The sequence below is a fragment of the Babylonia areolata genome, chromosome 7, assembly GCF_041734735.1.
Source record: "Babylonia areolata isolate BAREFJ2019XMU chromosome 7, ASM4173473v1, whole genome shotgun sequence".
Taxonomy (NCBI): Eukaryota; Metazoa; Mollusca; class Gastropoda; order Neogastropoda; family Buccinidae; genus Babylonia; species Babylonia areolata.
Window position 1 is genome coordinate 51,466,930 of NC_134882.1, and position 14,715 is coordinate 51,481,644.

The 14,715-nt window shown below is 42.5% G+C and overlaps 1 protein-coding gene across 1 annotated transcript in view; it reads left to right on the forward strand.

The window, feature by feature from the left end:
- The first annotated feature begins 7,793 nt into the window (after positions 1-7,793).
- LOC143284302 (alpha-glucosidase-like) overlaps positions 7,794-14,715 on the forward strand; it is a 29,070-nt gene continuing 22,148 nt past the window's right edge. Inside the window, exons 1-2 of the mRNA XM_076591003.1 lie at positions 7,794-7,885; positions 10,328-10,680. Of these exons, the coding sequence (XP_076447118.1) occupies positions 10,413-10,680 (268 nt within the window). The 5' untranslated portion in view covers positions 7,794-7,885; positions 10,328-10,412. The remainder of the gene's footprint in view (positions 7,886-10,327; positions 10,681-14,715) is intronic.

Sequence of the window (14,715 nt, forward strand, 5' to 3'; positions counted from 1 at the left end):
TATGGTTCCCTTGAGGAGCACAATGGTAGGTCCGCTCCAAGCATTCCTTTCACTTTGGATGGAGCGCTGTTAAGTGGGGGTGGTGTGGCCTGTCTGGTGGATAGAACGTCCAGCTAGAAAGCGAGAGTCCCGGGTTCAAATCTGGCATAATATTTTTTTCCACCGCGGAAGCAGATGTCACTGCCAGGATTATTTTAAGAAGAAAATGTTCTACGTTTCTAGCAAAAAAAAAAAAAAAAAAATGTATGTAAGCTCAAAGAAGCGAATGGCGTTTCTTGCGGGAGCTCTGCCTGTTCCGGGGGGTGAGGGTGAGGGGGTGGGGTGTGGGAGTAAACTGCAGATCGAAATAGGAAGCAGAGAAAGCGAAAACAGTGAAAAAAGAATTTGCAAGGAATGTTATATGCGTACTGTTGGGGATGAATTTCATTTTGTTTTCGAATGTCCTCAAAATACTGTAATTCGAAATAAACTGATACCACATAAATATGAATCACATACGTCAATATTCGGTTTATGCAATTTATTCAGTGCTGGGAAGAAAACACAACTTAATCTAAGTAAATTCATAAAACTTGGAAAGGTTGTGTAACTTTTGTTACATCTAAAACATACTTGTCAGTATGTTTAAATTTGATTTGTTTTGTTGCAAATCATCATTAGCGCGCGTGTGTGTGCATGCGTGGGTGTGCGTTTTTGCGTGTTTCGGAGACATAATTGGACTGAAGTTGTGATTCAATGAGTATGTATTGTTATTGTATCCTCCACACACCAAAAGGGGCAATAGGATTGAATTTCTTTGAATCTTTGAATCTTTGGAGGGTAGTTCTGACTGTCTAAAGAAGAGTGAATTCACGGCTTTTCTTCCAATGTTCCGACGGGAAAAATCAATGGTATTTGTATTTGTCTTTCTTTTTATCACATCAGATTTCTCTGTGTAAAATTCGGGCTGCTCTCCCCGGGGACAGCGCGTCGCTACACTACAGCGCTACCCATTTTTTTGTATTTTTTTCCTGCGTGTAGTTTTATTTGTTTTTCCTATCGAATGGATTTTTCTACAGAATTTTGCCAGGAACAACCCTTTTGTTGCCGTGGGTTCTTTTACGTGCGCTAAATGCATTCTGCACACGGGACCTCGGTTTCTCGTCTCATCCGAATGACTAGCGTCCAGACCACCACTCAAGGTCTAGTGGAGGGGGAGAAAATATCGGCGGCTGAACCGTGATTCGAACCAGCGCACTCAGATTCTCTCGCTTCCAATGCGGACGCGTTACCTCTTGGCCATCACTCCATCACTGGTCGAGTGCACGATGTGTGGCCAGTTTAAACCAAGCTGTCTCATGTATCGCGTACCCATCTCTCGCTCTGTGCGCTCACACACACACACACACACACACACACACACACACACACACACACACACACACACACACACACACACATTAAAAAGAAAACAGAACGGAGTGGAAGATAGGTCTAACTTTTCCAGACACCAGAAATAAAGACAAAGGCAGAAACACACAAAACAACAGTACCAACCTTACTACAAATTACCAAAGTCTTCTAAAAGAAAGAAGGAGGGTGTGTGTGTGGGGGGGGGGGGGGGGGGGGGGGGGGGAGTGCGGGACGGGGGGGGGGGGGGGGGGGGGCAACACCTCCATCACACATCATTGGTCTCCAGGTGACAGCAGTCCGTTTCGGCGATTGCTCATGCTCTTGTTCCCACACGTGCAGTCAACATTTCCTTTCACAAGAGGGGATCCCATGAGGAAATGGGTACCACAGAGTCAGGGGGTTCTGTTTGGGTTACATGCGTGGGTTTCGTCTTGTCATTTCACCGACTTTGAATGGACTCAAATGGACTCTTCAAGTTGGCTACTTCATTCTGGCTTGGTCCATGGTGTAAGTCTGACGGTCAGTTTAAGGGAGCGGTGTGTGTGTGTGTGTGTGTGTGTGTGTGTGTGTGTGTGCGTGTGTGTGTGCGTGTGTGTGTGTGTGTGGTGGGCGGGGTGTGGTGGTGCGATTCGCGGCTGAAGTGTCCCTTTTTCCTTCTTTCTTCTCATGTCAGATATTCGTCCCTTTTTGTGGGCTTTGTTTTCTTTTCTTATTTCGTATTAAACAGTATTTGTATATTTAGTTCACCTTTTTTTTTTATAATTATAGTTTAATCATAATTTCTTCTTTCTGTATAATTCATTCTTGCTTCCTATTTTTGCCATCATTTCGTGTACATCGAAAGAAGAGAAGAAACCTCACCTCACCTCACCTCCTCAGGCCCATAACTACAAAGTAGTCGTTGGGGGAAGCCTGAGGACCGCAGACGCAACCTCCCTTCTCCATCTGTCTCTGTCGGCAGCCGCCGGCAGCAGCTCACGTGTGTAGAGTCCGGTCCGTTGTTTGATGTTCTCATGCCAGTTCTTCCGCTGTCTTCCTCTTCTTCTCCCGCCCTCGATGGTGCCTTGCATGATTGTTTTGGACAAGCTGGTGTGTCGAGTGTTGTGTCCAAACCATATCAGCTTGCGTCTCTTCACAGTTGAAAGGAGAGGTTCCTGAGGTCCAGCAAGGTTCTCAGGAGAAGAAAACAAAATCATAAAAAAACATAAAAAAAACCCACAAGGTACTACTCACCATGCAAACCCACAATTCCACACGTAAAAGATCCACCGAGCAAAAACAAAACCAAGATACAGACAACATAAATCATGAAGGAAAAAAAACAGTCACCAAACACCTCCTGTATGAGCACACACACACACACTCACACACACACACACACACACACACACACACACACACACACACACACACACACACACACACACACACACACACACACACACACAGAACTCATAAATTCAGAACTCAATACGTTTTCTAATCAATGATCAAGATTTTAGACATGGCCCATTCTTCATATCTCTCCTTGAGAGAGAGAGAGAGAGAGAGAGAGAGAGAGAGAGAGAGAGAGAGAGAGAGAGAGAGAGACAGAGACAGAGACAGAGAGAGAGAGAGAGAGAGAGAGAGAGATTAACGTCCATCACCATTTCTTTCATGTGACAAAACGCTATGATAACATAATAAGGAAATTAATACAATGGCAACAAATACTAAAACAATACAAAAGAAGAAAGATATCACAGAGAGAGAGAGAGAGAGAGAGAGAGAGAGAGAGAGAGAGAGAGAGAGAGACGGTGTGCGTGTGTGTGTGTGTGTGTGGGGGGGGGGGGTGTCTTTGTCTGTCAGTTTGTTTATTTGTTTGTCCCAATATCCACTACCCTCGCATCATTCTCCTCCTTCTCTGTTATTTGAAACAATCAAATATTTTTGTGTTGGTCCCTTTTTCTTACATATTATTTCAACTTACAGACTATTCTGTTGAAAAAGAAACAAAAAAATATGCGTGTATGGAGAGACAGAGAGGGGTCAGAGAGGGAGGTGTTTATTATCATTATGATGATCATTATTATTATTATCATCATTATTGTGATCATTATCATTTCTTAGACATGCAATAATTTTCTTAACGGATTTTATGTAAATAAGATACTTATCATCCATGGTCCCTCACAGTACCTTCCTTCTATCTTTATTTATCCTACCTTATGAAATAAATAACCTTTAGGACTGCGGTGCTTTCACTCAACGTATCGTCCTGTGTTATGATCGGCCACTGCCGCAGTTTCAGTTTCAGTTTCAGTAGCTCAAGGAGGCGTCACTGCGTTCGGACAAATCCATATACGCTACACCACATCTGCCAAGCAGATGCCTGACCAGCAGCGTAACCCAACGCGCTTAGTCAGGCCCTCTCTCCCCGCTTTTGCCAGAAACAAAAGAAAGTTGGGTGGTCGAAGGGAGAGAACTAAAGACACCAGCAAGCAGAAACAAGTTAGTTCCCTTTTGACTTTTGCAAATCGTTGTCGTGCACTTTTCTCTTCTTAAAAAAAAAAAAAAAAAAAAAAAAAAAAGTACATTCAGCCGAATCCACGTGACTGATCTCTCTCTCTCTCTCTCTCTCTCTCTCTCTCTCTCTCTCTCTCTCTCTCTCTCTCTCTCTCTCTCCTCCCCCCGCCCCCCTCTCTCTCTCTCGTTTTTTGGGGTTTTTTTTTTGCACTGATTGTGTTAGGGTTTTTGTTCAGTGTCAAAAAGAAATCGCAACGCCTTCACTTAATGGTGTTGTCCTTGTTTTTCTTGTTATTAGTGTCTCTTTCTAACTGTTCACTTTCATTGCAACATACTGCTCTGTCTGTCTGTCTGCCTATCTGTCTGTCTGTCTCTGTCTGTCTGTCTGTCTGTCTCTGTCTCTCTCTCTCTCTCCCCCTTCTCCCTGTCCATCTACGACTGAATGTGTGTGTGTGTGTGTGTGTGTGTGTGTGTGTTCCTGATACACGTTCATTTTTGAGAACATACCATTTTCGCAATCCTTTCAGTTTCAGTAGCTCAAGGAGGCGTCACTGCGTTGGGACAAATCCATATACGCTACACCACATCTGCCAAGCAGATGCCTGACCAGCAGCGTAACCCAACGCGCAATCCTTTCAGTGTTTGTGTACTGGCTGTAGTAGCTGTAGAGTGGCAATGGCATAATGGAAGAACAAACCATCACGTCTATGATCTCAGTTCTCCTCTCCTCCCCTTTCTGCACCCCTCAAATTACCCACTATCCCATGTCTACATATACACGCGCGCGCGCACACACACACACACACACACACACACTCACACATATACATGCACACACACACATTCATACATCCACACACACACACACACACACACACACACACACACACACACACACACACACACGCACACACACACACACATTTGTAAGGGTTTACATGCATTGTGTTCTCCCCCCTCACACTCACGCTTTTTGGGGGAGAGGAATGCGGCGTGTCTATTATCTCACAAACTGTTACTATGAAATATTGACCACACACACACACACGCACACACACAGAAACACACACACACGCACACACACAGACACACACACACACACACACACACACACACGCACACACACACACAGACACACACACACACACACACACACAGACACACACACACACACACACACACACACACACACACACACATTCACTCGATAACACAACACTCCATTTACCCAGTTATCTCAACAACCTTAACATGCAACTGAACAACTTCACCTCAGCACCCCTGTGAAATTGTATGTACACAGGCTTCAGGTCGGGCGTTATCACAAAGTAAACCACGTCCCTCGGTCCCAATGACCGCTTTTCGCTTGTCGCCAGGTTCACGGGTAGATTACTATCTACCCTCGTGCAAGGACATAGTACATTAAATCCTGCCGGTCTTCTCTCCTGTAAAACAACAGGCGTTTGAAGTACAGAGCGAAAAAGATTTTTTTTTGACGGGCGTTCGAAGTTCAGAACGATTTTTTTTTTCTTTTTTTTTTACGGTCGCAAAAGCCGAGTGGTTAAAACGTTGGACTGTCGCCAATATCCGGATTTCTTCACCTCCACCCTCTTTGTGACTGACGGGCGCAATAGCCGAGTGGTTAACGCGTTGGACTTTCAATCTGAGGGTCGCGGGTTCGAATCACGGTGACGGCGCCTGGTGGGTAAAGGGTGGAGATTTTTACGATCTCCCAGGTCAACATATGTGCAGACCTGCTAGTGCCTGAACCCCCTTCGTGTGTATATGTAAGCAGAAGATCAAATACGCACGTTAAAGATCCTGTAATCCATGTCAGCGTTCGGTGGGTTATGGAAACAAGAACATACCCAGCATGCACACCCCCGAAAACGGAGTATGGCTGCCTACATGGCGGGGTAAAAAGGGTCATACACGTAAAAGCCCACTCGTGTGCATACGAGTGAACGCAGAAGAAGAAGAAGAGTGACTGACGGAGTGAACATCCAGTGCTCATTCCGTCTTCGCGGGGGAAAAAATGTGGATGTTCAGTTGCCGGACTATCAATCTGAGGGTCCCGTGTTCGAAACTCGGTAACCGCGCCTGGTGGGTAAAAGGGTGGAGATTTTTCCGATCTCCCAGGTCAACATATGCGCAGACCTGCTAGTGTCTGAACCCCCTTCATGCGAATACGAACGCAGACGATCAAGTACGCACGTTAAAGAACCTGTAATCCACGTCAATATTCAGTGGGTTATGGAGACACGAAAATAGCCAGCATGCATCAACCACAACAGTCATCTGCAAGTCGATGCTGGTCGTTTAACAGAAAAAAAAGAAGAAAGACTGCATACATTCTGTTAAAATATCGGCAGTATCCACATTTCTGCCCCTCCAGTCCTGTGCATGGCTGGCGGAATGAACCTTCCACGCCTTGTTCTGAGCACTACCCAAGTTGTCTTGTTTCTTGCATGCGCAGAAGAAAATGGCAAGTTTGTTACAAAAAGTATACAGGTTAATAAAACACAACACAGCACACAATACAATGCAATACAATACAATACAATACAATACAATACAATGCAATAAACTCGTTTGGTGCGAAAGAATGAATAAGCTTGCATTGCAAACTATGGATAAGCACAACAAACGGTGAAATGTCAGAAAATTGCTGACACGCAACTGGTTTGTTGGCCTTCAAATCAAAATTGTTTTTAAAAAATAACAATAAATAAATTTTAAAAAACGCAAGACATGCAAAAAGCAGCCTTTGCCTGGCAAACAAAGACTGTGCTAAAGAGCGCGTATACTGTGTTCAAAAAAAGTTTCACTCTCTTTCTACTCGCCTGCAAAAATCATGGCGCTTGCTCTGGATGTGGCCAGTCGTTTGAAGCAACATTTTCACTTTCTTTTTCTGTCGTGTTCTGTTCCTAACAACCTGAACAGGATTAGCCAGGAACGCAGAACCCTGCTCGCGTGTAATATCAAATCTTCATAATTCCATTTTAAAGTTCAGACAGCGAAAACAGAATTTCACGTGCTAGATGGATAATAAGAGAATGACCATTTGTGTAAGCATGAAAAAAATTATCTGAGACGTATAAAATAAAGGGGGAATGCCGTAAATGCAGCAGTTGTATTAATAATTCACGCCAGCAAGATGAAAAGCAAATAAAAGAAATAAAGCTTAGAGATATATTAGGATTGTCGAGACAGCGGTTGTCTCCTCTGCTGTTCTGGTGGTTATAGTCGGACATGAGTGACTATCTACATATTTTTTAGTGGGATTCTTTTTTCTTGTTTAGTCGAGTCTAATTTGGTTTCATTTATTTTGGTTTGGTTCAATTCAGTTTTGATTTTTTTTTTTCGTTTATGTTAGCGTAGTGTCAGCGTAATGCAGTAGGTAGGCTTACTGCTTTCATCTATTATGGCTTGGTTTCATTCAGTTTTGATTGTTTTCGTTTATGTTAGCGTAGAGTCAGCGTAATGCAGGTTAGGCCTGTGTTTCAGACAACGTGGTCTTGTATTGTACACTGTAGTGTAGTGTGGCGACATGATGTCACCTGTATTCAGTACAGTGTGGTACAGTATTAGTGTAGTATAGCGCAGTAAAGGGTGATTCATACAGTGCAGTCGTGCAGTCGCAAACCCAGTGTTGTTAACCTCACACACACACACACACACACACACACACACACACAAGTTCAGTTTCAATCTCCAGGGCCCTGTCGTCACCCCCCCCCCCCTCCACCCCACTCCCCCCCCTCACCCCCCCCCACCCCCCCCCCCCTCTCACCTTCAACCCCGGATTTCAAACTACGAACTCGATCATGTGTTTTCGAAAGCCCTGATAACGTTCAGACTATCACAGTATCAGCCGCTTTTTTTTTTTTTGTCCTGTGTAAACGCACCCATTTCTTGTGGGGCTACACAGCAAAGTGCTAACAACTGAAATTTGGCTGGGGGAGACTGCAGCGCTTTTTTTCGTCAGGTATGTTCAATTATAAGAAAAATGGGGGGGGGGGGGGATATGATGCTAATAATAATGATGATGATGATGATGATGATAATGATATGAAGAAGAAAAAGAAAAAGAAGAAGAAGAAAAAGAAGAACAACAAGAAGAAGAAGAATCGTAATAAAATAAAACAAAGGTTTGTTCACATGTGTCTTGTAGTTGCCTAAAGACGCACCTCTCCGAATTTTACCTTCCCTGATGCTTGTGAGTACGTACTTGTTTCTGTGTTTTCTGTGTCTCTTTCTGTGGTATTGTGTGAAGTAGGGGTTGGGGTGAGAATCATTTTAAAAGCGTCGATGCACATTATTTAGGCATTTTAATACACACACACACACACACACACACACACACACACATATATATATATATATATATATATATATATATATATATCTTTGTATATATGTGTGTGGAGATATGGGCATATGTGTGTGTGCTTGTACAAGTAAGTGTTCATCTGTGTGTGTGTGTGTGTGTGTGTGTGTGTGTGCCGTGGAAGCTGTGATACGTAGACTAGAAATGAGTGTGTGGAGGAGGGGGGTAGAGGAGGTGCAGGGTAATGTGTGTGGTGTGTGTGTGTGTGTTGGAGCTCATGTACGTTTATATGTATTTGACTGCTTTCATATCTGTGAAACTGCATGTTCGGTGAATATCTGTTATGCATGTGTGGGTGTATATGTGAATGTGTGTCTTCATGTTTGACATCTATTTGCTTATTTATCATCATTGTTATCTTATTTATTTATTTTTCTACATTATAGTTATTATTTATTCATTTATTAATTTGTGTAAGCTTATCTATTATTTATTCACCTTTTTTTCTTTTTTCTTTTTTTTTTCTCAAGGCCTGACTAAGCGCGTTGGGTTACGCTGCTGGTCAGGCATCTGCTTGGCAGATGTGGTGTAGCGTATATGGATTTGTCCGAACGCAGTGACGCCTCCTTGAGCTACTGAAACTGAAACTGAAAAAAAAAATATATATATATATATATATATATATATATATATATATATATATAACTGGTTTGAAGTATTAGGATTGCTTTTGTGTGTCTTGGTTTGTTTTTGATCAGTGTAAAAGTGGTGTTAAGTATTCTGTTGTGGTACGAGGTATGCATCTAGTAGGTATTTCGATGTACAAATATGTACGATGATTGCTATGTTTTTGTGTTGTGATGTTGTATCTGTATGAACGTAAATCAGTGTGTGAGCGTTTGATTTGGTGGGTGTCTGTGCCAGGCTATGCATGTAAGTATTCGTATGAGTGTTTAAATGTACATTTTAATCGTCGGTTTTATACTGCATATCGCACTTATTACATCATTACTGTTGTTACCTACACGTGTAATTGCATGAGGAGCGGAATTAAAATAACAATAATCATGCTTGCAAAACTGAATATTTAACTTTTCGATATAGAAACGATATTGGATGTGTTTGTTTTGTTTTGGGGTTGTTTTGTTGTTGTTGTTGTTGTTGTTGTTTTTCTGTTTTGATTTTTTGTTCTTTTTTTTAATTTACTTGGGTATTCATCTATTTAGGTACGCAGTCATAGTAGTTGCGCAATTCATTTTTGTTCGGATCCATATTTTCATTATGATAGATAACGTTGTGTCTACAAGCACGAGTGCTTATATACATATATATATATATATATATATGTGTGTGTGTGTGTGTGTGTGTGTGTGTGTGTGTGTGTGTGTGTGTGTGTGTGTAGTTAGATAAATATACAGAGAGAGAGAGAGAGAGAGAGAGAGAGAGAGAGAGAGATGTCTGGGATTATACTGCTCCCGTGAATGATGTATATTCGGTGCGTCTTTCATATCGTTTAGCGACTTCTCTTTAACGAAGCCCACTGAATTTTTTTTTTTTTTCTCTAATTGTACTTGAATATCCATTTCATATTTCACCCTCCAATTACCCGCTTTCCCCTAGCTCACCATTCATCTCCCTCCTCCTCCTCCTCTCCCACACGATAACACTCAAACCTGACAAAATGTCAACAATTACTAGTATGTGTGACGGGACATTAAACAAAATTCATCATCATCATCATCATCATCGTGTGTGTGTGTGTGTGTGTGTGTGTGTGTGTGTGTGTGTGTGTGTGTGTGTGTGTGTGTGTGTGTGTGTGTGTGTGTGTGTGTGTGTGTGTGCGTGTGTGTGTGTGCATGTGTGTGACTGTGCGTGTGTGTGTGTGCGTGTGTGTGTGTGCGTGCCCGTTTGTGTGTGTGTGTGTGTGTGTGTGTGTGTGTGTATGTGTGTGAGTGTGGGTGTGGGTGTGTGCGCGCGAGCGCACGCACGCGTGTGTGTGCGTATGTGAGTGTATGTGTGCGTGTGTGCATGCATCAGTGTATATCCCTTGCGGCTCTAAGCGCATACAACTGACTTCAGTTTTGTGTGTCTTCTAAACAGGACACCAGTTCAAGACAACACCCACCCCAACCCCCATCACCCTAAGTAAAAAAAAAAAAAAAAAAAAAAGAAAAAAAGAAGAAGAATGACGGCCAACGACCCCCCAGACACGAACCCAGACCCCGAGAAGCAGAGCCGGTGCCAGAGGCTCTGCCAGAGCCGCCTGTGTCTGCCCTCCGTCTTCCTGGCCATGGCGATCGGCGTGGCGGTGATGGTGCCGGTGGTGCTGCTGAGTCACTCGGTCAGGGACCGCTTCCCGCCGGACCAGCCCTGGTGGCAGAAGGGCGTCGTCTACCAGGTGTACCCCAGGTCCTTCCAGGACTCCGACTCTGACGGCGTGGGCGACCTGAGGGGTGAGTTGTTCATCTTAGAAGTGAGCTGTTCATCTTAGAGGTGAGTCACCCATCTTGTCCATCTTAGAGGTGAGTTGTCCATCTTGTCCATCTTAGATGTGAGTTGTCCATCTAAGAGGTGAGTTGTCCATCTTGTCCATCTTAGAGGTGAGTTGTCCATCTTGTCCATCTTAGATGTGAGTTGTCCATCTAAGAGGTGAGTTGTCCATCTTGTCCATCTTAGAGGTGAGTTGTCCATCTTGTCCATCTTAGAGGTGAGTTGTCCATCTTAGAGGTGAGTTGTCCATCTTATCCTTCTTAGAAAAGACTTATCCATCTTGCCATTTTAGAAGTGAGTTGTCCATCTTGCCATTTTACGGGTGAGTTGTCCATCTTGTCCATCTAAGAGGTGAGTTGTCCATCTTATCCTTCTTAGAAATGAGTTATCCATCTTGCCATTTTACGGGTGAGTTGTCCATCTTGTCCATCTTAGAGGTGAGTTGTCCATCTTGTCCATCTTAAAGGTGAGTTGTCCATCTTGTCCATCTTAGAGGTGAGTTGTCCATCTTAGTGGTGAGTTGTCAATCTTGTCCACCGTAGAGGTGAGCTGTCAAAACTGGGAGGTGAGTTGTCAAAACTGGGAGGTGAGCTGTCGATCTTAGAGGTGAGTTGTCCAATCGGAGAGGTTAGTTGTCAACCTTAGAGGTCAGCTTTCGACCTTAGAGTTAGTTGTCAATATTAGAGGTACGTTGATCCATCTTAGAGGTGAGTTTTCGAGTCTGAGAGGTGAGTTGTCCAATCTGAGATGTGAGTTGTCCATCTGAGAGGTGAGTTGTCCATCTTAGAGGTGAGTTGTCCATCTGAGAGGTGAGTTGTCCATCTGAGAGGTGAGTTGTCCAATCTGAGAGGTGATGGTGGAGTGGAAGACATGTGCACATAGCAGAAAATGTTTCCAATACAATGTTTTGATTAAAATATTCGTCAGGATTTCGCACTCAAACAGCAATGGCTTTTGCGTATTTTTGAATTGAAGAAAACAGATTTTACTTTGTAAACTTTTGCCCATTTATGAGTTGAATTAAAAAAAAAAGTTAAAAAAAATTAAGACGTTTAAGGAAAAAAACAATCCCTGTAATCGCTCAGCTGAGAGAGAAGCAGTTGAATGACCATTTTGGAAGTCTTTCTCCTTTTTGAGTCAAACACCGGGGAGTGAGTGACATGTATTACTCTTTTTTTTTGTCACAGCAGATCTCTCTGTAAAATTCGGACTGCTCTCCCCAGGGAGAGCGTGTCGCTACACTGAGAGCGCCACCCTTTATTTTTTTATTTTTTTTTTCCTACCTGCAGTTTTTATGTTTTCATATCGAAATGGATTTTTTGTTTTGTTTTTTGTTTTGTTTCGTTACAGAATTTTGCCAGGAAACAACCCTTTTGTTGCCGTGGGTTCTTTTACGTGCGCTAAGTGCATGCTGCACACGGGACCTCAGTTTAACGTCTCAAGCGAATTACTAGCGTCCAGACCACCACTCAAAGTCGAGTGGAAGAGGGGAGAAAATTACTGGCGACTGCTGGTGTGATTCGACACCCAGTGGGCTCAGATTCTCTCGCTTATGTATAACTACATTTATATGCGTACATGTTTGTGTGTCTCTTAGAACAACGGCAGATGTGTAAGTCGGCCAAAGTGCTAATATCTTCACCGTTGGAAAATAAAGATTCATTCATTCATTCATTCATTCATTCGCTTCCAAGGCGGACGCGTTACATCTAGGCCATCACTCCACACTGGCATGACAGAGAGTGGAACGCTTGCGAGTTTGTGGGTGAGTAGTGGCGGCAGGATAGGGGCGGGGTGGTTGGGGCCAAACACTGAATCACACACACACACACACATGTTTCGGTCGCGGGGAGAGAAAACTCCCATCGGTATTGGTATGGCCTCTAAAGCTCTAGAGCAGCACAGTTCACGTTTCCTATGTTGAGAATGTGTGTGTGTTTGTGTGTGTGTGTGTGTGTGTGTGTGTGTGTGTGTGTGTGTGTGTTTATGTGCATGTGTTTATTTGTGTGTATGTGTGTGTTTGTTTTTGTGTGTATGTGTGTGTATGTGTGTATGTGAGTTTGTTTTTTGTTGGGTTTTTTTGTTTGTTTTTTGTTGTTGTTTTTTTGTTTTTGTTTTTTGTTGTTGTTGTTTGTTTGTTTTTTTGTGTGTGTGTATGTGAGAGAGACAGAGAGAGAGAGAGAGAGAGAGAGAGAGACAGACAGACAGACAGACAGACATACAGACAGACACAGACAGAGAGAACACTGAACACTGAACACTGAACACTGAACACACAGACAGAGACAGACAGAGAGACAGAGACACAAACAGAGAAAGAGGGAGAGAGACAGAGACAGACAGACAGAGAGGGAGAGAGACGGAGACAGAGAGAGAGACTTTCAGGTGTGAGGAGGGTTCAAAACGTGCGGACTGATTCATGATTTATGTAGGCCTGTGCTACACCACACACCCATGAAAAAACAAAATCAAACAAGAGAGGCAAGGCCTTCAAGACGCACTTGTGATACACTTTAAAAAAAATCTAATCGTTAAAATGTGTTCTGTATTTGTAATTATAAAGCTTCGCGTTAAAAAAAAAAAAAGAAAAAAAAGTCCTAGCCAGATTCGATTTAAGTCCCCTAGCATTAATTACAGACTAATTTCCTTCTTTTACTAACTGCACCAAAGCGTTTGCAAAATAAATAAAACTTCCATGCTTAGCAAAAGAAGTTCCTGTTTGAACAAAAAATGATAATAATGACTGCTCTTGTTGTTGGGTCGGATATCAGATCAAAGTGCCAAATATAACAGTAAATGCAGTTTGCATATAACTAGGCTTCATTTTTTTGTACCCATCCCAGAGGTGCAATATTGTTTTAAACAAGATGACTGGAAAGAACTCAATTTTTCCTATTTTTATGCCTAATTTGGTGTCAACTGACAAAGTATTTGCAGAGAAAATGTCAATGTTAAAGTTTACCATGGACACACAGACACACAAACACACACACAGACACACACACACACACACACACACACACACACACACACACACACACACACACACACACACAGAGAGAGAGAGAGAGAGAGAGAGAGAGAGAGAGAGAGAGAGACAACCGAACACCGGGTTAAAACATAGTCTCACTTTGTTTACACAAGTGAGTCAAAAAGAAGAGAGAAAAAGAAGAGAGAAAAGAAAACCAGATGTTTGACCCTCCCATACATCCAACACGCAGGTCAAGACAGGACCCTGAAGCCAACTGCATTGCTCGGACGGAAGAGCCAAGTATGGTCGTAACCCGCTACTAACTGTGTGGAGTACGGCGTCAACGTAGGCATTCAGTCACGTGTAACTTTCAAAAAGTTAGAATCAAGCAATGCTGCTGGCACCAGGGAGTCGACCATAGGCTTGTGTAAAACACTAAAATCACGTGAAACAGAATAGATAAAGAAGCTCTGTGGGATATCAAATATCATATAATTATGTGGAAATCTGCATGAATGTGTCGTTGCAATGTTAAAGAGAGGACGCGTTGTCTGATAAACCTTGTGAGATGTAAAGATGTTCGATACGTATAACTTTGTTTGAGCGTGCTGCCAAAATGTAAGAACGTGTTGTCTGATAAACCTTGTAAGATGTAAAATTTTAAAAAAACAAAAAAAAAACACCAAAACATACTAGATGGGTAAAATTTGTACGAGCGTGTTGCCAAAATGTTAATTCAAGAACGTGTAGTCAAACAAATCTTGGGAGATGTGAAAAAAAAAACAGAAAAAAGGCGAGATGGGTAATATTTGAAAGAGCATGTTGTTGAAATGTTAATACAAGAACACGTTGTCAAATAATCCTTGTAAGATGCAAACAAAGAAACAACAACAACAGAAATAACAAAAAGGAACAAAAAAACAATAATAATAAAATTTAAAAAAAAAAATAAACGAACATAGTTGATGGGTACATTTTGTTAGAGCGTGTTGCCAACATGTGAATGCAAGAACGCGTGCCTTATAAG